The sequence below is a fragment of the Xenopus laevis genome, chromosome 6S (genome assembly GCF_017654675.1).
Source record: "Xenopus laevis strain J_2021 chromosome 6S, Xenopus_laevis_v10.1, whole genome shotgun sequence".
NCBI classification, from domain to species: domain Eukaryota; kingdom Metazoa; phylum Chordata; class Amphibia; order Anura; family Pipidae; genus Xenopus; species Xenopus laevis.
In genome coordinates, this window is record NC_054382.1 from 118982196 (window position 1) to 119005050 (window position 22855).

At 38.4% G+C, this 22855-nt stretch overlaps 1 protein-coding gene across 1 annotated transcript in view; it reads left to right on the forward strand.

Annotated features, from left to right (window-relative positions):
- The window catches only part of zfpm2.S (zinc finger protein, FOG family member 2 S homeolog), a 266012-nt gene that overhangs the window by 147027 nt on the left and 96130 nt on the right, over window positions 1–22855 (forward strand). Inside the window, exon 5 of the mRNA XM_041567996.1 lies at window positions 21570–21681. Coding sequence (XP_041423930.1) covers window positions 21570–21681 — 112 coding nt within the window. The remainder of the gene's footprint in view (window positions 1–21569; window positions 21682–22855) is intronic.

Sequence of the window (22855 nt, forward strand, 5' to 3'; positions counted from 1 at the left end):
CTGCTCAGCAGTTAGGGACTATCTGACAATTCCTATCCACAGCAGTAAATGAAGGGAGAATTTCACTGCATACAGTCAGGTTTCTTATAAAAACGGTACACATTTTTTAATTAAAATATATTAGATAGGTTTCTTTTTCATTAAAGAAAGTAAAAATGGGATTTTTTTTTTTTTTCTTTTTTTTTGTAATCTCTTTTATTTTTCAAAATTAGATGCATAGACAGATAATAACGCAAATATCATTTTCAGTACAGAACATTTCAACTGGTTCACATCAGTACAACTTCATGCAGTATAACATACATCAAAAGTATTGTCTCACTCAAGGTTGTAGAAACACATTCCATGGGGCCCAAATTTCTGTATGTTTCTCCACCCTGTCTGCTAATAAAGCCGTTAAATACAACAGATTCTGCGTCTGGGTAATTTTTTCAATTAAAAATGGGATTTTATTATTTTGCCTTTATATGCCCTTTAATGGGAAATAGTGGTTATTTTAAAAAAGAAAACTTCCATTGACTGGGACAACATACCATTGCAAAATTGCTGACGATGAATAAATAGCGTTATGTTCTTTTCTACTTTTTGGTCAAACAATGGGAATTGGGAACACAACATAAGTGGTGATGTCATAAGAAGGTGCAAAGTTTTTGTGTGCATTGATTTGTGAGATGTTTGCTATGGTTGCTATGGGTTACTGGACTTTAGACTAGACAGGATGTGCAGTCTTCAGCCTTCCAGCTGAAGACGCCAACCCTTTTACAACTTTCTCTGGGCCCCTTGTTCTTTACTCCAGCTCTGGCTAATAATTAAGGTCTGTGGATGTTTGGTGGTATTTATGTGACATATTTTTAGAATACTTGGCACATCTAGCTAAAAATGAATCCAATCTTAATATTTATTCATTTGGGATAAAAATAAGGAGGTTTTGTGTGCAAATCTTTTCAAAGACCTAGAAAACTTTGAATTACGGAAAAGCCACCTGCCATAGACAACATTATAATCAAATAATCTACATTTATAAAAAAAATGATTTCCTTTTCTCTGTAATAATAAAACAGTAGCTTGTACTTGATCCTAAATACGATATAATTAATCCTTTTTGGAGCAAAACCAGCCTATTGGGTTTATTTAATGTTTACATGATTTTCAATTAGACTTAAGGTATGAAGATCCAAATTAGGGAAAATTCCAGGTCCCAAGCATTCTGGATAGCAGGTCCCATACCTGTACAGGTATAGGATCAGTTATCTGAAAACCCATTATTCAGAAAGTTCTGAATTATGGAAAGGCCATGCATGACCCATAGACTCTGTTTTATCCAAAATAATTCACATTTTTAAAAATGATTTCCTTTTCCTCTGTAATAATAAAACAGAACCTTGTACTTGATTCAAACTAAGATATAATTAATCTTTATTGGAAGCAAAGCCAGCCTATTGGATATATTATGTTTCCATGATTTTGTATTAGACTTAAAGGGCATGTAAAGGCAAACAAATAAAATCCAATTTTTACTTTCTTTAATGAAAAAGAAACCTATCTCCAATAAACCTTCGTTAAAAAATGTGTACCATTTTTATAATAAAACAGAACTCAAGCAGCTTTGTTTATGACGATCCCTAAGCAGCCCAGACCACACTGAGCATGTGCACAGTCTTAGTCTTGCAAAGATGTATAACAAAGTTACAAGATGGTGACCCCCTGTAGCCAACTTTGAAAGCATAAATTATTTGTTTGATTAGGCTTGTGGTGCAGTAAGTTCATGTTTATATTTAGTATACAAAATACAGCATTTCTAGCCTTATTCTATTTTAGACTTTACATGCCCTTTAAGGTAAGAAGATCCAAATTTTGGAAGGATCCATTATCCGGATAACTCCAGGTCCTGAGCATTACTGTATATTTGACTGATGCTTTTGACCCGTGTTTAAAGACTAAATAGTATCCCATTTTATGTTTTAACTTCATTTGTATTAATTTATAATACAATCCAAATAAATAATGGGATTTTTGGTTCAAATTCATTGTATTATTTTTAATTGTTTCTTTTTTGTTTTGCCCCTTTTTTTAATGTGGAGCTGCCAGGGACCATAACGGTTTCGAATATATATTTTTTTAATTAATGTTTGTAATGGCTTTTCATGAATGTATGTATTAAATGTGTCAATATTATCACTATAAATACCAATAAAAGTGCTTTTCTTTTATACTATGTGAAAACTGACACTGCTCAGAAAAATAAGCACATCCCTTAAACCGTTTCTATCATTTCACCCTTCCCTAACTATCTCTGTTTCATGGCATATTTAAAATTAAAAGAGTCTCTTTGTTTCGTGGGTATCATATTGAACGTTAGAGATAGGGGAAAATGCAGGCAGTAACACCGCGCTCTCTCCCATTTATACCAAACTATCAAATATTCATTTTAATAAGCAAATTCCTGGGCCACATACATAAACTAATATTGCCAGGATTATATAAGTTAAAAGAGAAAGGAAATGTCTTTTAGGATCCGTATCTCCGGCAGCAGATAGGCGCTATTATCACTGAAAATGTGACTTTCAGCCTTGAAAGAGTTAAAAGAGTTCTACGGCCACAAAAGAGATTTCTTCAGAATTATCTCCCGCCTCACATTTGCTCTTAGGCAAGCAGTTTAAAAAAGCGCAGTGATTGAGCCAGTGATCCAATTTGAAATGCAGAAATGATTAGAGCTGCTTGCCTCATTTCATATCTAAATTCTCTGATTTATGACAGGGCTGCAGCCAAGATCTATCTCCAAAGGGAATTAGTGTGCAAGTTTGCATATTTGTGCTATTTAGGTTTCTGATAGCAGCTGCTAGCTAGAAATGCAAAAATTGGGAGGTGGCAGTGCAAGGTTTTCTTTTTAATTTCTTTTTTTTATTTTATTTTGCCGTCGAAGTAAGGGTAGATAAGAACCTAATGTATAGGACATATACTGCAGCATTATAGACGTGAAGTTATACATAAAGCCAACGCAATAATTAATTGTTGGGGGACGATGAAGGAATTACCAAAAAAAAAAAAAAAGCCATGGAACATTTGAATACTAATGAGGTGGAAAACTTCAATCTTGCCCGTGACCCATCTGACAGGGTATAGACCAGTGATCCCCAACCAGTAGCCTGTGAGTAACATGTTGCTCTCCAACCCCTTGGATGTTGCTCTCATTGGCCTCAAAGCACTTTGAATTCCAGGCTTGGAAGAAAGTTTTAATTACATAAAAACTAAGTATAGTCCCAAGTAGAGTCTCCTGTAGGCTGCCAGTCCATATAGAGGCTACCAAATAGCCAATCACAGCCCTTATTTATCACCCCAAGGGACATTTTCATGCTTGTGTTGCTCTCCAACTCTTTTTACATTTGAATGTGGCTCGCAGGTAAAAAAGGTTGGGGATCCCTGGTATAGACTATAGGACAGAATGGGACTGCTTGGTGGTTGGGTGGGGGAATGGCCGGCTTATCTGGAATGTACATGAAGTGTCAACAATAAATTAGTAGCTATGATGAGAAATGCAGGAATTCATTTTCACATTGATATGTGTGGGTTACCAAATGGTTCTTTATTTTTCATAGGTTTATGTTGACTTTACCCTTGTTGTATGCAGTTTTACAAATATTCTACCTATAGTACACAGGGCATAGGTAATACTCTACATTGACACGTATGCACTTCCACATGTGAACCATAAAGCATTGACTATTCTAAATACAGGTATGGGACCAGAATGCTCGGGACCTGGGATTTTCCGGATACCTTAAGTTTAGTAGAAAATCATGTAAACATTAAATAAAACTCAAATAGGCTGGTTTTCCTTCCAATAAGATGAATTATATTATAGTTTGGATCAAGTACAAGATGCTGTTTTATTTTTGCAGAGAAATCGGAAATCATTTATAAAAATTTGGATAATTTGGATAAAATGGAGTCTATGGGGCAGATTTACGAAAGGGCGAAGTGAAAATTAAACTTTAAAACTTTATACTTTAAAGAAATTACTAGGCTGTGGGACCCACCAATGAAATCTCTACCCTGGGCCCAATGGTAACTTAAAGGACCAGTAACATCAACATTTTTTTTTAAAAAAAAATTGGTAGTAAACATTGAAAAAAAACACCAAGACAAATTAAACTTTAAAATCACAAAGTCTTTATTAAGAAATAACTTACTGAAACTCTGCTTCCGCTCCTCTTCAGAAAAGGCGACAGGGCGACGATCCATCGTGCGGCACTTGATTTCTCCTCCCTGGCTATCTCCTATAAGGGAGGAGAAATCGAGCGCTGCACAATGGATCGCGATTGCCTTTTCTGAAGAGCAGCGCAAGCTGATTTTCGGTAAGTTATTTCTTAATAAAGGCTTTGCGATTTTAAAGTTTTATTTGTCTTGGTGTTTTTTTGTTTAATGTATACTAAAAATTTTTTTTTAAAAAATGTTGATGTTACTGGTTATTTAAGTTACCATTGGGCCAGGGTAGAGATTTCATTGGTGGGCCCCACAGCCTAGTCGTTTTTTGATAGAACTACTCTAAAGCAATGGCAGGCAATGGCGAAATGCTCTCCTCTTACTAAAGTAAACATAAGGTCCAGGTAATCTGCTCTGCTTTAACAGTCATAGGAATGAATAAACCAAAATTTATAAAAAATAAATAAAAATGGATACATTAGATTTGTTACAGAACTCTTCCAGTTGAATAAAATGCGGGGGTCTACCATTTCTGGGGAATACTTCAATCAAAAGTTATTCCAGTCAAAGTTCTTACTGAGGACTCCCTGTCCTGGTGGATCCCATTTTCCCAGTGGCCATTTCTAATCTCTACCTTTAAACCTTTCTTCTGAATGTGTGATCCCACTGGAAAACAACATGATCGTATTAAGACCCTTCACAATGGCCACCCATTTTATTTGTGTGCACCCACTTTTTGGCTATAACCAGTACAAACGGAATATGGGGGGCTTGTTGCTAGCACGACATTTATGCAGAAGAAATTATATATGACCTTTATTTAGCTATGAGCTGAGGCCTCTGAGATTCAGCAGTATCACTTTAAGAAACACTTTTTCTTTTGTTTTTTTTCTTTTTACATAAAAGTCCATACTGTAGAATGCCAGGAGACCAAGATCTGCAGCCATTAGCTGAACAACGGCAAGTTCCTGGTTTAATATCTAACCCGAAAAGTGTTCTGAATTCCATGGGAAATCAAATACATGATCCCAAAGAAACCTTTCATCTTTCAAAGCCCATAGAATGAACTCTACAAACCAGCATTGAACTCAAGCAAAGATAGAAAATGACTCTCCTGTTAAATTATATTTCCTGGTTAAATGTTCCCAATGGTTCAATAAACGCGTGAGAGTCGTATACATTTGCGGGAAGTCATTAATCTGTGAAGCCACATTTATTTTTATTTTAATATCAACTTTTTCAGTACAAAAAAGGCACATATTATAATTTGTACAAGTGCCCAAGAGATGGGCGTCTGACCTCATCCATCTGAAGCTGACAGTTACTGCAACTATCTGCCACAGAGCTGACTTTAACAAACCTCATTATTTATATGAATTAACCTGTCTGCTGCTGAACTGCATCTCATAGTACCACCCTACTATTTCCACTATTCTACAGCCTCAGTCCCTTCCCAGAGACTATTATCCACTGTTACTATAGGCACCATCTCTCCCTACTATACCAGCTATCCCACAGTCACACTCCCTTCCCAGAGACTATTATCCACTGTTACTATAGGCACCATCTCTCCCTACTATTCCTGTTATCCCACTGTCACACTCCCTTCCCAGAGACTATTATCCCACTGTTACTATAGGCACCATCTCTCCCTACTATACCTGCTATCCCACAGTCACACTCCCTTCCCAGAGACTATTATCCACTGCTACTATAGGCACCATCTCTCCCTACTATACCTGCTATCCCACAGTCACACTCCCTTACCAGAGACTATTATCCACTGTTACTATAGGCACCATCTCTCCCTACTATACCTGCTATCCCACAGTCACACTCCCTTACCAGAGACTATTATCCACTGTTACTATAGGCACCATCTCTCCCTACTATACCTGCTATCCCACAGTCACACTCCCTTACCAGAGACTATTATCCCACTGTTACTATAGGCACCATCTCTCCCTACTATACCTGCTATCCCACAGTCACACTCCCTTACCAGAGACTATTATCCACTGTTACTATAGGCACCATCTCTCCCTACTATACCTGATATCCCACAGTCACACTCCCTTCCCAGAGACTATTATCCCACTGTTACTATAGGCACCATCTCTCCCTACTATACCTGCTATCCCACAGTCACACTCCCTTCCCAGAGACTATTATCCACTGTTACTATAGACACCATCTCTCCCTACTATACCTGCTATCCCACAGTCACACTCCCTTCCCAGAGACTATTATCCCACTGTTACTATAGGCACCATCTCTCCCTACTATACCTGCTATCCCACAGTCACACTCCCTTCCCAGAGACTATTATCCACTGTTACTATAGACACCATCTCTCCCTACTATACCTGCTATCCCACAGTCACACTCCCTTCCCAGAGACTATTATCCCACTGTTACTATAGGCACCATCTCTCCCTACTATACCTGCTATCCCACAGTCACACTCCCTTCCCAGAGACTATTATCCACTGTTACTATAGGTACCATCTCTCCCTACTATACCTGCTATCCCACAGTCACACTCCCTTCCCAGAGACTATTATCCCACTGTTACTATAGGCACCATCTCTCCCTACTATACCTGCTATCCCACAGTCACACTCCCTTCCCAGAGACTATTATCCACTGTTACTATTGACACCATCTCTCCCTACTATACCTGCTATCCCACTGTCACACTCCCTTCCCAGAGACTATTATCCCACTGTTACTATAGGCACCATCTCTCCCTACTATACCTGCTATCCCAAAGCCACACTCCCTTCCCAGAGACTGGTATCCCACTTCTACTATAGGCACCAACTCTCCATACTCTGTAAGAATCCATCATTACATTGCATTCTTTATCCCCCTCTTCTATTATAATTGATCATTTATCATAAGCATACTTTACAGAAAAATACAATGCTCTGCAAATCAGTTTGAGAATTGGGACATTTACCATACTTTTGCAATTAATATATCTCATTTCTCTTCCTGTAGTAAAGAGTCTGTCTTTTGGGTATCATATTCATTGTATTTTGTATTATTTAAACATGTGTGGTAGGCAAGAGAATCCTTCATTTGCATAAAAAAAATCCCAGATTGGGATCATTACTGCTAATTAACAGACAGAAAGATGGCAGGCGGAACACCTGAATAATATGCTGAGGGAATGGCAGCTGGTTCAAGTAAATCGTATGTTTAGGCTGCTGCCTTGAAAGCATCCAAATCTGAGCTCCCCTTTGCCTTGACCTGCACACAAAACAGTTGTAGCCATGATGGTCCTGTCTTAATAATAATCGGACTATGCAGGACTTTACAATACATTTTAATGCACTAATTATCCACACACTTGGCATTTTTCTGCAATTATTTTTCCCATACAGTGTTATAGGTAATTTATACTTACTACCTATTACTTAGATGTCTCAAAAAATGTCCAGGGATCAAACTCAATTAATGTTCATCCTGGGCAGCAGATATTTGTATCTTATTGTGCATCAGGTACAAGTACAGTACATTTTGGTGACCTTGCATTCCTGATAATAACTATCATGCCATGCCATTCCCCACTGAGTATAAAGAAACCCCTTGTCACCCCTGGTACTAGCGGAATTTAACCCAAAAATGAGCTTCCTGTATAAGCATTGAGGTGTCTCATATGAGACAACATATGAGTCTAACAGGTGTCAATGAATGTTCATGACTCTCTACAGAACTACTGTATAAAATGAAAACCATATAAAATAGGATATTTGTTGGCTGGAAATAGCTTTATTGCAGGTACTAGATGAACAAAAAATATATATTCCATGTGATTGCATCGCTGGTATTTTAAATTGGGATCCTGCTAATACAAAAATAAATATTACTTATAAAGAAAGGGCAGGTTTAAATAAAATGCTGTTATTATTATTATTTTGGATTGTGTGTGATTACAATTATAGCATATAATACAAGGGGCAGATTTATCAAGGGTCGAAGTGAATTCGAGGGAATTTTCGAAGTAAAAAAATTTGAATATTCGATAATCGAAGTACTGTCTCTTTAAAAAAACTTTGACTTCAATACTTCGCCAAATTAAACCTGCCAAAGTGCTATGTTAGCCTAAGTTTTTGAAGTCGAAGTAAAAATCGTACGATCGTACAATAAAATCGTTCGAATCGAAGGATTTATTCGTTCGATCGTTCAGTGGCCAAATTCGGTGAAAAAATCCTTCGACTTCGATATTAGAAGTCAAAGTATTTTAATTCGATGGTAGAATTTCGAAGTATTTTTTACTTCGAAATTCGACCCTTGATAAATCTACCCCCTTAAATATGTACCATTCTGTTACAAAGCAGGAGGTGAAACACCGGAGAAGCACATACAGTATAATAAGTTCCGTCTAAGGTGTGTGCACTCACACAAATTTTGAGGCCAGCACACACATACAAATTGTGGTGCACACAATGAATTTTTAAAATGTGCGCACAAAAGAAGTTTTTATTCTGGTGGAATAAGAAGGAACCTTGCATGAACAATAATCATACTGTAACATTGTAGGTTTGTAATTCCTTATTAAACGTCTACACCAATCAAATGAATCCAGCTTCAAGCACAATGTCAGTTTAGAGTGTTTGAGCTTAGAAATCATGTAGGACATGTTCCATGCAATCGTCTTGTGCTATGTCATGGAAAAAGTCAGACTCAGGAGATGTAACGATTTAAACCTGACATGTGAATTGTTTTACATTTTCCTGCTGAATATACTTCATTTTTTTTTTTTTTAAATCTCCTTTTCTTGACTGTTTTAACATCTGTTGTTCTTGGACAACTACGTTACCAAGAGAGTATTTTGTTACTCCAAAATCTTGGCCTAGATGCCTTGCAGGCAGTGATTTGTGTTCATACAGTCTTGCTACTAATTAACTCCCTTGGGCTTTGCCTCTTACCTCTGATTCTGTGAAAGCTCATCTGTGATGAGATCAGCCTGAGGGAAGGTCACATCAAGAGATCGACTCTACTGTAACCACCATGGAGAACGAACGCAAAGAAGAACTTCACATAAGCTACAACATAGCTACAATTAAAGGAAAACTATACCCCCCAAACAATGTAGGTCTCTATAAAAAGATATTGCATAAAACAGCTCATATGTGAAATCCTGCTTCATGTAAATAAACTATTTTCATAATAATACACTTTTCTAGTAGTATGTGCCATTGGGTAATCGTAAATAGAAAATTGCCATTTTAAAAAATAAGGGCCGCCCCCTGGGATCGTAGGATTCACTGTACTCACAAACATACCAACAAACCATACATGTTAGGTCACATGAGCCAATTAACAGACAGAGTTGTGTCTTTTGCTTCCACACTTCTTCCTGTTACAGTTAGAGCTGCAGTATTTCTGGTCAGGTGATCTCTGAGACAGCACACAGACCATCACGAAATGGTGGTTCAAGGCAAGAGATGTAAAAGGGCAATATTTACTTAAATATATATTCCAGTTTGGTAAGATTCTTTAATATGCCACTTAATATGATATGAACTATCTGTTGCTTAAGTGTTCATTTTGGGGGTATAGTTTTCCTTTAAAGTGATTACAGTTTGGAACAACAGTTGAACTATTGATGTATGGAAATATAAAAAATATAAATACAGAACATATATATTAATTTTCTTGGACACTTGTGACATTTAGGACTAGCTTGATTGTAGAGCCAATGGGGTAGATGTTGCATTTAACTCATAGGGACTTTTACTGTCATTAAAATATTATTAAAGTGTATCACTGAAATACTATGTTGCATTTGTGTTTATATTAGGTATAACTATAATTACAGTTCTCTGCAGAAGTTTGTGGGTGTTCAACAATGGCTTGAGGGATGTTTGGATGGCCCCCCCTCTAACTCTGGCTCTTATAGATAATGTTTGTGTTGTTTTGCCCATGGGAAGCTGCTCATTTTAGATCACTATATTTTGATTGCCTTTTGAATGCTCCAAACTGGGAGCATTTGCCTGTATGGCAGTACTTTCCAAACTATATGGCTTATGGCAAGGGTTTACACACTTGGAGGCAGATTCACCCAAGGGCGAAGTGGCTAACGCAAGCAACTTTTTGCCAGCATTACCATCTGCAGCAACATCACCAATTCACTAACAATTCGTAAGCGAAAGAGACAGTTGCTAGCGTTCCTTCGCAACTTTTGCCAACTCAGACCAGACGAAGTGCTAAAAAGAAGCAACATCTTCTTCAATCTTCTGTCACTTACCTCATATCCTGTGAGCCGAAAATACATTAAAGTCCCAAAAATGCTGGCGACTTTTCCTTTTTGAAGCGGAGTTGCCTACAAAAGTCCTGACTTGAACTTTTTTTGGCTGACTTAAATTTTTTTTTTGGGTGACCAGTTTTCTCCAGGTTCCCTGGACATTTGTAAGAAAAAGGGGTAACTTCAAGCATTTGCACCAACATTTATAAAAAAAGACGTCCATACAACTTTAAATTACCCGCCGTATGCAAATTTAGTGCAAGATCACTAGCGAATTTTCGATATGAACACAAATGAATGCTAGCCCATCTTCTGCCAAACTAACACTAGCAAAAAGTCGCCAGCGTTTGCATATTAGTGAATTAGAGTAGTGGTAGCGAATTTGCACCTTGGTAAGTGGTGTGATGTGGGCTAATTGGTCGCTGGCGACAATTCGTCCCCTTTAGTGAATCTGCTCCTTGGTTGGGGGGCCGTACTAAAGACCATTTAGGTGAGGTTGGGGTACACTTTTTAGTTTATCCCTTAAATACTTCTTGAAGCCCATTGTAAGGGTCGATAATTAAAGAATTATTTTAGGGTAAGCACTAGTGGTGGACGCATCTGTGCCGTTTCACGAATTTACCGTGAAATTCTCAAAACCATGAAAAATTTGCCAAACGCATTGAAGTCAATGGGTGTCAAAATAATTTTGACGCAAGCGTCAATTTTTATACGCAGACTATTTGGTCCTAATATATAAAAATCAATGGGCATCCGAATAATTTTGATGAGCATCAATTTTTATGCAAGCAACAATTGTCACGCGTGAAATTGTGGGTACAATTACGCCAATGAAACGTGGAAATTTGACGCGTATTTGTGTCTGCTGAATTTATTCGCCCATCGCTAGTCAACACTTGTTGGCTGTCCTAGATAATACTGGCTGGAACAAAGACTGGTTTGGGTGGCTTAAACCAGAATAGTTTGAAAACTGCTTCTCTGTGGTGTAAGTGATCATAGCTTGGTAGAACATCCACAAGACACTTATGACTTCTGTTGCTACATGGTTTCACCTGGTACCTGACACCAATGCTATTAAACTGAAGGCGTATAAAAGAGATGAAAATGCTGTTATTCAACACTTCCTGGAAATTGTCATATTCCAGATGGCGGGGGATTAGCTGCTTCCTGATTATATTTGGGTGGCCTATTAAATTAAGTCGTCAGGAATAACAGCGGTGCAGTACAATTATATGCTTTGTTTTTCATGTCCATGCATCTTACTTCTTCATTCTACATAAAGATAAAAGCAAACATATTACATGTAACAATACAGAACCCATTTCCAATTCTAATTAAAATTAAAGTGATTCAATACCCCAAGGTCAATGCATAATCTAAAACAAGGCTGTACTAAAACTCACAGCATCCATCTAGATAATAGTAGATGTCCCCTTATTCTTATTGCAATCTTCCAACCCATGCTGAGGTCAATGTACCTGCAACTGAGCGTCCACTGTCTCCAGCCCTACCACTTATATTAATTTGGGGAACCACTGAGCACAGCTGGTGGAACATTGTTTAGGCAATGCCAAGGGGGTGAATAGATGGTAAGGTGTTTCCCCACTGTTTAGCTCTTTCATGACCATTTCTACCACTTTGTCTTCTCATTGTACAAAGCAGTAGGATTTCTCGACATTCCCTATGGGAGGTTTTCTAGTTAAAGAGAATATGACCCTTTGGTAAAATCCACTGATGTACCATGCCACCCATTTGCCCCCAAAAACCTTATACTTGACGCAGCATTGGAATAAAAGAAACAGTAAAACTCTAATTTTATCTTTCTGCTTGCTATTGATGCCTTATAATTGCAAGGTCTTTAGGATGTTATATGACTTGATAGATTTTCCATGGTGTTGACTAATAAATATATATATGTAGCTGCGGCTTTGGGTTGGGGGAATCTGAGTTAATAACAACTAATTTTCTATATTTTGCTGTGATACAGTATATGTTAATAATAGGAGGAACGGTTCATCTATTTGTCCCAGTCAGCAGGATATCGTTAGCTCGTTGTGTACAAGAAATGCCGGGGTTAGAGCACCAACCCATCAAAAGCCGGTTTCTTTACCTCCTTGAGCTGATCAGAGGATCAGAGTATCAAGGAAGGATTAACAGTGACTTGGGATTTGTGTGATTGGTTAATTTATTGCAGCGATGGCAGGTCTTTCATCTATGGCAACATTTAATCAGTGCGGTTATGGAGGCTATTACAGGTTACCTCTTTTCTCAAGTCAGCCAGAGCTAGACCATCAGCCCTATCACAATTCCCCTGAAATTCCCAAATTATCTGGCAGCAGCTTTAGCCTCTCAGTAATAAAAATTAGAAGAGATGCCCGATACAGCTGATGGACTGGCTTTTCACGTGCACGAGCCAAATAATAAAGAAAGGCAAAAAAAAAAAATTAAATCAAATTGCCACCTCTTAAGAGACGTGCAGGACTTATTACGCCTGCTCTGATCCAAATCCTTGTGGTTGAAAATTTATATTAGATTTTATCAGGGAAGTCTAAGTCTAGAAAAATCAATGAAGGTTATCTTTTATGTTGCAGGAACTTGTGGAAATATTGATTTTCATTTTATAGCGAATTTGGAGCATGAGTTGGTAATCACTGCAAAGCTGACTATAATATTGTGCCACTGTATCCCTTACTGAGCATCGCGCTCGGTTTTAGATAGCTTATTGAAACTTCATTATTTGCCTGTATGTCATTCTGGGCAATAATTTCTCTTATTATCTGTAACAATAACTTTTTATGACTAATTTTTCTCTCTTTATTTATAGAGTTGAAGGGGAACTCTGGCTTCCAAACCAAAATTTAATAAAGAGGCCCACATAACACAGAAACCCCTAATATATCCATCACACTTACCCTTTTCTTCAAAATGTATGAATAAATTCAATTTTCTATGCAGAAATCCAGCTGTTTAAAAGTTCTTCTCTTTCTGCATCATTTGAAATCCTGGCAGGGAAGGTGGGACTAAACACTGATGTTACACATTGTAACAATTACTCCACAGCTTACAGACAACATGCAGGAACTACATAACCCACAATGCATTGCACTGTGATGTTCCGTTCCTTATTGAAATCACGTGTGCAGGGAATTGTGGGGTTTAGAGGATGCAGGCTGAGGACAGATGGCTGCTGATACAAAGTAACAGTAGTCAGGCAGCTCAGCAAAGTAGTCAGACAGATCAGCAGGAGAACAGGGGTCTAGGCTTAGGGTATTGTAAAAAAAACATTAAAAATCATGAAAAGTCTGTATATTTTTTAAATGATGTATATTACAAAGTTGTTTGAAATTATGTTAACATTTCAAAAAGCTGTGGAGTTCCCCTTTAACCTTTCCCTTAACTACCTGAATGACCAGGAAAAAACAAGTTTTCTTCGGACAAGAGATTAAAAAATGGCACCCTGGGAATAATAGTGATTTGGGCCCCCGTTGTTTAAAGGAGTGTCTCCCATAGACACACACCGAGCTGTCTTGTAGTGGATAAAGTGTCTAGGAACTTCACAAGGTGTAGGGATAGGATAGGAAGGGTAGGGCAGAAGTTATAGAAGGGCACAATGGTGTAAGTAGGGCACTGTTATACTTTATAATGCAATCACTTTACCTGTAATCCTTCAGAAAGGTTATTTGTAAGAATATATTGTACCTTGCATCAACACAAAAGAGGACTCTACATAGAAGGCCAGGATACTTTGTGCACAAGGCTTAAAACTAACTTGGGTCTCTGCCAAGCTGAAGAATTCTACAGAAGCAGTCATGCTGTAAATCTGGGGGGAAAAGTATGTTTTTAATAGTCTGCAAACTCCTACAGTTCTTTAAGACTAGGCCGCACATTTGTCACTAGACGATAGCTAATTAGGTACACTACATAACTGTCAAGTTCCAGTGAGGACCTTGCAGTGAAATGTCTGTATGTAGAGCTGTTGCTCTATGAATGCCGTATAGCAAATACATTGACTCTAGTCCTGTTGAGTAATCTACAGTATGTGCTTCATTTGTGCTCAAGGGAAAAAAATACTACAAAAAACTAGGACATACAAATATTGCCTGTATTTCAGTTTTTGAGTATGTTCATAGATAAATAATGGTTAGGAATAAAAAACCCAGTGGTACAATTCCTCTATCTGATTTAGGAGGAAGAAGCATAACCTGCTACTAATTATTTGGAACTACAGGAAGGATATGGGAGGTAATAAAGGAGATTGTTACAAAATAGCCTTAGAACAGTGATGTCTTAAACAAGACTGAAGCTGTCAGCAACACCTTATTGTCATTTAGGGGAAGTAAAGTCTAAAATAGAATAAGGCTAGAAATGCTGTATTTTGTATAGTAAATATAAACATGAACTTACTGCACCACAAGCCTAATCAAACAAATAATTTATGCTTTCAAAGTTGGCCACAGGGGGTCACCATCTTGTAACTTTGTGAAACATCTTTGCAAGACTAAGACTGTGCACATGCTCAGTGTGATCTGGGCTGCTTAGGGATCGTGATAAATGATCAAAACAGCACAAATCAAATAATATCTGCCAGAAGCCGATACAGCAAGACTGATTAATAATCAGAATATACAGACTTCACTGGGTCCTGTGTTGTCATGTAATCTAATATGGATTTTATAGTTTTTGTATTGTTTCATATAAACTTTCTCCAACTCAGAACCAGTGGCTGCAGCAAAATAATCATCCAAATAGAATCTCAGTTTATCTGTTTAAATCTGGCTCCATGATCTTTGTCCCTGCAGCTGGAGTTGGAAACATTAAAGAGGATGTAAAGGCAAAAATAAATCCAATACAAATCTCTACATAGTCACCGACTGCTCTACAGGGAAACGAACAAAGCTGCTTGAGTTCTGCATGGCTAGGAAATAAGGCAGGGGCTCCCCCTGCTGTTCATAGGTATGATTGTTTCCCTGTAGAGCAGTTAGGGACCATCTGACAATTCCTATCCACAGCAGTGAATGAAGGGTGAACTTCACTGCATTCTTACTTGAGCATCATTCAGGTGCAAAGAAGTCCTGTCCTTACGCCTGACCTATGGCACTTGCTGATCTCTGCTTATTGCATCGGGGCATTAGTAAGCAACCCTTCTTATTTGAAGCTCAAAGCAAAAAAAGATGCCTAAATGCATTAAAATGAAGATACAGTGAATACACTCTGTATTCTGATATTTAAAAGTTATGCACACCTAGAGATACAGTATTGCTCCCTTTATAGAGTAAATATCGCACCAACAGGATTATTTATTTCTATGCAGCCCACAACAATAATTCTTGTGATTAAACACCTATTTCCATGGATTCCTGCGCTCCTCCATCCACATTTGTTTTAAAGAGTATTCTCCATCCATATGTTTGGACATTGCTGCCAAGAACTCGGCAGTGATAGGAGATTATATAGGGATTATTTATTGGCTTTCTGCTGTATTAGCCTTGGAGCAGAATGATCCGAAAATGTGAGACATGGAATATTATGGAGGTAATTAGTTACTTTCATAGATGTGCGACACACAGACACCAGTGCATTAACCAAACTCTTTCAGAAAATATAGTAACATTTTTCACCTGCTGTCTCAAAGTTTTTGCAGTGCTTCATGTCCTAAGGCATTAGGCGTTTAGGAAATGGGAGTTATTTATCTGCAACATTTAATTTATTGTTATATGACTTATTGGATAAACAACATTTTACAGAGAGAAAAAGCTCAAAAACTACCATTGACATAGTAGAGGGGAATCGTTTGTGCCCAATAAGTTGTTTTAACCTCCACTAATGCGGTATCATTGGTTTTGTTTGGTTTCCATTTGAATATTGTTGTTTTATTAAATAGGGCTGTTAGTATAGACAAATCTGTTCCCAGAATCCCCTTAGTTGAGGAAAGTTCCTTCTCCATAGAACTTATAGTCAATGTGGTCCAGTTTAGGCAGCAGTTACTGAGATGATTTCCATGACTACCGTATATACTCGAGTATAAGCCGTCCCGAGTATAAGCCGAGGTACCTAATTTTACCTCCAAAAACTGGGAAAGCTTATTGACTCGAGTATAAGCCTAGGGTGAGAAATGCAGCAGCTTCTGGTAAGTTTCAATCAAAAAATTGAGGGTTTCTGCTCCCATTGGAGGTGCCGGCGTCTCGTTTTTGGATGCCGGCGAATATTCTTGGAGACTATTCTTGGAAGCTGGCGAATATTCTTGGACGCCGGCGACTATTCGACCGTTTTTGCGCTTGACCCAAGTATAAGCCGAGGTAGAGTTTTTCAGCATATTTTGGGGGCTGAAAAACTCGGCTTATACTCGAGTATATACGGTATATTTATTCAACCGTTATTTCTTTTGGCTCTGGCAATTTTTTGGGGGGTGTGTTTTGTTCTCTCCAAATAATTTATGCCTATGATCTTTTCAGGTTGTCCTTTGATGACTGTATCACTTTACATTCCAAATATTCGGATCTCATGGTGAAAATACAAGATGAGATCATACACTCAAATCTTGTTGTGTTTGAGTCCTGGGATTTTATAAGCTTGCCCCAAAAACAGCTTAATATAGGAGTGAGCTCTGTTATGTCCAGAGAGCCATATACCTTAAAGGGGTTGTACATTTAAATTAAATTGTAGTATGATGTAGAGAGTGATATTCTGAGACAATTTGCAGTTGGTTTTAATTTTTTAATATTTGTGGTTTTTGCGTTATTTATCATTTTATTCAGCAGCTCTCCAGTTTGCAGTTTCAGCACTCTGGTTGCTAGGGCCAAGTTACCCTAGCAACCATGCAGCGACTTGAATAAGAGACTGGAATATGGATAGGAAAGGCCTGAATAGAAAGACGGGTAATTCAAAGTAGCAATAACAATGTGTAGCCTTACAAAGCATTTGTTTCTTAGATGATGTCGGTGACCCATATTTGAAAGTTAGAAAGTGCCAGAAGAAGAAGCAAAATAATTTTTAAAAAACAATAAAAATTGAATAAAAAGACAAATTGAAAAGGTGGAGTTCTATAACATACTAAAAGTTAACCATCCCTTTAATATCATTGGCAATACTGATGTAGAGCAGGCTATTAAAGGAGAAGGAAAGGCGAAAATTAAGTAAGCTTTATCAGAAAGGTCTATATAAATATACCAGTAAACCATCATACGAATGCTGCTCTGAGTCCTCTGTCAAAAGAAACACAGCATTTCTTTCCTTCTATTATGTACACATGGGCTTCTGTATCAGACTTCCTGTTTTCAGCTTAAACCTCCAGGGCTAGGGCTTGAGCATGCTCAGTTTGCTCCTCTCCCCCTCCCTCCTCCCCTCCCTGCTGTAATCTGAGCTCAGAGCTATGAGTGAGCAGGGAGAGACTCAGGCAGGAAGTGATGTCACACCAAGGCTGCTATCTTAAACAAACAGAGAGTTTCTAGAGCTGTTTACTATGGTAAAGTATTCTGCAGAATAAATATAGTGTTATAGCTTGCACTATTGTGGCTAATCTATTGTCAATGAACTGCTTCGGTAGCTTTCCTTCTCCTTTAAGCATTTCCCACCTCTTCTTAATTTATTCATCATAATGACATGCTCTGTATATTGACCTGTTATCCAAAATTCTCGGGACCTGGGGTTTTCAGGATAACAATCTTTCCTTAATTTGTATTGTTCTACCTTAAAGGTGGCCATAGATGTAGAGATCCGCTAGTTTGGTGATGTCGCCAAACGAGCGGATCTCTTCCCGATATGCCCACATTGAGGTGGGCAATATCGGGCTGATCCGATTGTGGGCCCTAGGGCCCAACGATCGGATCATAATGCATCTGATAGGGGAGGTCGGATCGCAGGACTGCATGCACGCACAGATGCGCCTGCGATTCGACAGGATTTTTTAACCTGCCAGATCGAGATCTGCTCGACTTTCGGCCAGATATCAATCGGGAAAGCCCGTCGGATGGCCCGACACATGGGCCAATAAAATACCGACTCGGTCTGTCGGTAGCTTTTAATGGCACGTGTATGGGGGCCTTTAGTCTACTAAAGAATAATTTAAGCATTAAATAAACCCAATAGGCTGGTTTTGCCTCCAATAAGGATTAATTATATCTTTGTCTGGATGAAGTACAAGGTACTGTTTTATTATTACAGAGAAAAAGGAAATCATTTTTAAAATGATCTTTTGTATGTGTCAAATAGAATCTTATTTGGCAAGGCCACAATTTGGGGTTTCAATTTGGTCATCTGATAACCTCCAATGGTATTTATAGGACTGGGATATCATCAGCTGTGGCCCAAGCTGTAACTCTCAAGTCTCTATATAATATTGTTGCTCTGAAATTTTGCCAGTGACAGTTGTGGCTAAATTTAACATTCTGTTAGTAAGTAGTGATGGACGAATCTGTGCTGTTTTGATTCACGAGAAATTCGCAAAACGGCAAAAAATTAGCGAAACGCATTGAAGTCAATGGGCATCAAAATCATTTTGACATGCGTCAATTTGAACGCAAGTGACAATTTTTATACACGCGACTATTTTGTCCAAATGCATTAAAGTCAATGGGCGTCTGAATAGTTTTGATAGGTGACAATTTTATGCGCGCAACTATTCTGACATGCGTCAATTTTTCGCCAACGAGTTTTCACCGTAGTTTTGCAAATTTGTTAGTTGACGGCAAAACACAGAAAATTTGCCGCAAATTTGTGCCTGCTGAATTTATTCGCCCATCACTATTTGGAAGACTTCAATCTGTGTGTGGCCGTCATACAACTTCTGTATCATAAGGTTTAGTCCTAGTTTGTTGATTATTTTATATTGTGTTTTATTGGGGTATCGAGTTAAATGCCCAGAATGTCATGTTCTGTAGGCAATAGAAGGAAAGGCATAGAAAGTCTATTATTCTTTTTTTTACCCAAAGAACAAGAAGAGTCCTACCTTGCTTCCCTATACCCAGAGTTTTTATGGTCTGGTCTCGGAACTGCATAGTGAAACATTATTAACAATATTATTTCAGGCGGAGTACAACTGTACATCATCATGCAGCAGAGATAGAGAGGAAAAATGACATTATTCATTCAGAATAATTTCCTACTACAAAATAAATGTCGCAGCGGATAAGGTTTTGAAATGGATACTCTAAATTCTTTCCTGTCTGTTTCAGGAAATAGTGAGATCCTGTTGATAATAAAGTACAATGTGCCTAAAGTTCACAGTTCTGTGATGTGAAAGTCATCTGCATTCTCTTTATGATTCCAGGCCACTGGGGATTTCTCTAATCTGGGAGATCTGATCCCGTATCATTTGGAAATATCCTCAATAATAACTCGGCTATTCAGATCTGTGCAAACACTGTAACCTATTTGCCGCTTACGAAATGCTTTGCTAGTTTATAAGGAAGGCCAGGGTGAACTGATTTGGGTCAGGGCAAGTTTAATGGCGGACAAAGGTAGAGATAGAGAACTTTAAAGAGGGTTTTTATACATAGCATTTACTTTCCAGGTATTGTCGGAAACTATTTCCCATGTATTATACCCTCCGTGCTCAGCGGTAGAGGCAGGGACACTCTGTGTAACTATATGGAAAGTCCAGGGCTGTGTTTGTAAGTGTAAATGACCCTTAAAGGAGAAGGAAAGTTTAAAACTAAGTACGTTTTATCAGAAAGGTCTATATAAATACACTAGTAAATCCTCAAAGTAATGCTGCTCTGAGTCCTCTGTCAAACGAAACACCATGGGGCAAATTCTCTAAAGGGCGAAGTGACTAACGCTAGCGAAGATTCGCCAGCATGACGTCATTTCATTACTTTGCCGAACGGACGCAGGCATAACTTCGCTAGCGAAGGAGATAGACTCTAGCGGTAATTCACTCCCTTACACCTGGTGAAGTTGCGCTCTGGCGAAGTGACATAACTATGCAAATTCACTAAGATGCGGATTTTACTGAACGTTACCTCTTGCGCTAGACTTGCCTTCACCACCTCAGACCAGGCGAAGTGCAATAGAGTAGATAGGAGTTCCTCAAAAAATAGTTGAAGAAGTCGCTGGCGAAGTTTCATTTTTCAGGGTGATAGGCTGCAAAAGATCGTAAATTTTTTCTGGGTTACCCGGCTTCCCCCATACATTTCCTAACATATGGCACATAAACTATACAGTGGGCTCATGTGTAGGGCAATATAACAACTCTATTTTATTTTATTAAGGTTCCCTGGGCTTGTGTAGTGTAATGTATTTGCTGCAACATATACGTCCATTCAAATTTAACTTCCCGCCGTATGCAAATTAGCCAACGATAGCGTAACTTTGCTTCGCTTGCCGCAGTAACGCTAGTGCTACAGTGAAGGGGATGCTATCTCAAATTCGGCGCTTAGTGAATCTGGCCCTTTGTGTCTTTCCTTCTATTGTGTACACATGGGCTTCTGTATCAGACTTCCTTCTTTCAGTTTAAATTTCTAGGGCTTGGTTTTGAGCATGCTCAGTTAGCCCCTCCATTCTGTAATCTGAGCCCAGAGCTATGAGTGAGCAGGGAGAGACTCAGGCAGGAAGTGATGTCATACCAAGCTAATATGGCAGCTGCTATCCTAAACAAACAGAGAGAACTTTTAGAACTGTTAACTCAGATATGGTAAAGCATTCTGCAGAATAAATATAGTGTTATAGCTTGCACTTGTGTGGCTAAGCTATTGGTAATAAACTTCCTCGGTAGCGTTCCTTCTCATTTAATACCTGTTATGGTTATGTTCAAAGTACTGCTGAACTTAAAAGTACAATTTTAAAAACATGCTTATTATTCCCTATTGTTTAGACTTGCCTTATTTTTACTTTGCTTTTTTTTAACTGTCCTGCCCCTCTAAGCTGCCATGATTGTTTTTAGTCCCACCCACTGCCCACCCTCTCAAACATCTCAGTGCTACATGCTCAGCCACACCTGGTAAATTAAATTCTCATTAGTGAATATTTTAGCATCTCTAATTAAGTCTCAGCTACTTTGTTTTGAGAACTAGGGGGGGTGCACTTGGACCGTTTTTCAGATGTTTTCAATCCCTTTTAATTGTTCATTGACTGTATTTGTAAGCAATCTGTTTGTTATCTTATTTTTGTGCAGAAGACAAAGCCTCCTGTTCCAGTGTCCCTGACAGATGGTCCAAAATGGCTGCTCGATGTGACTTGGCAGGGTACAGAAGACAACAAGAACAATTGCATTGTGTACAACAAAGGTAAACAGTGACTGATGTTATTTCCCTATCCCTGTGTCAGAGAATTCATTGGCATAAAATGCTGAGATCCTTGTTACACCACAGGCTGTACCACAAGAAGAGCTCCTCTAGAACCACCCAGCATGTCCTGCCAGCGTGTCTGGAGCTAGAATTGCCAGAGTTGTCACCTGAAATAAATAACCATTGTCATGTTTTACATATACAATAAATACATTAATCTATTTTGCTTTAATCCCCATTCTCTGTAAAGATATCTCTAGCTCAGCATGCAGTCATAACCATCTTATAGATAGGATTCTTAAATTTCACTCCTTCAGTCAATCCCAGTTAGTCTACCTTGGTTTGGCTGCCTCCTCCTCTTCATCCAAAGAGACATATGTGAGAGAAAAGGGGGAAATAGGCATAAAAGAACAGCAAGTGCATTAAAAGGCATGTAAAGTCTAAAATAGAATAAGGCTAGAAATGCTGTATTTTGTATACTAAATATAAACATGAACTTACTGCACCACAAGCCTAATCAAACAAATAATTTATGCTTTCAAAGTTGGCTACAGGGGGTCACCATCTTGTAACTTTGTTATACATCTTTGCAAGACTAAGACTGTGCACATGCTCAGTGTGGTCTGGGCTGCTTAGGGATCGTCATAAACAAAGCTGCTTGAGTTCTGCATGGCTGGGAAGTAAGGTGGGGGCTCCCCCTGCTGTTCATAAGTATGATTGTTTCCCTGCTCAGCAGTTAGGGACCATCTGACAATTCCTATCCACAGCAGTAAATGAAGGGAGAATTTCACTGCATACAGTCAGGTTTCTTATAAAAACGGTACATATTTTTTAATTAAAGTATATTGGAGATAGGTTTCTTTTTCATTAAAGAAAGTAAAAATGGGATTTTATTTTTTTGCCTTTACATGCCCTTTAACCACCCCTTTTTTTCCATTCTGTAGAAGAATGTAATGTAGAATCTGGGGTTGCAAAGTAAAATTGGGAGTTACAGAGCCTTCCAATTCCCCGCTCTTTATACATCCTGGAGTCTGAACATGTCAACATATCAGACCCAGAAATGGCTTCAACTAAGACTTTTGAATAACTCAGGATGGCCATAGGCAGGACAATAAGGTTGGCCAGTCTGGAGCCTTTAAACTTAACTTTCACACAGTAGCTTCTTGTGGGGGAA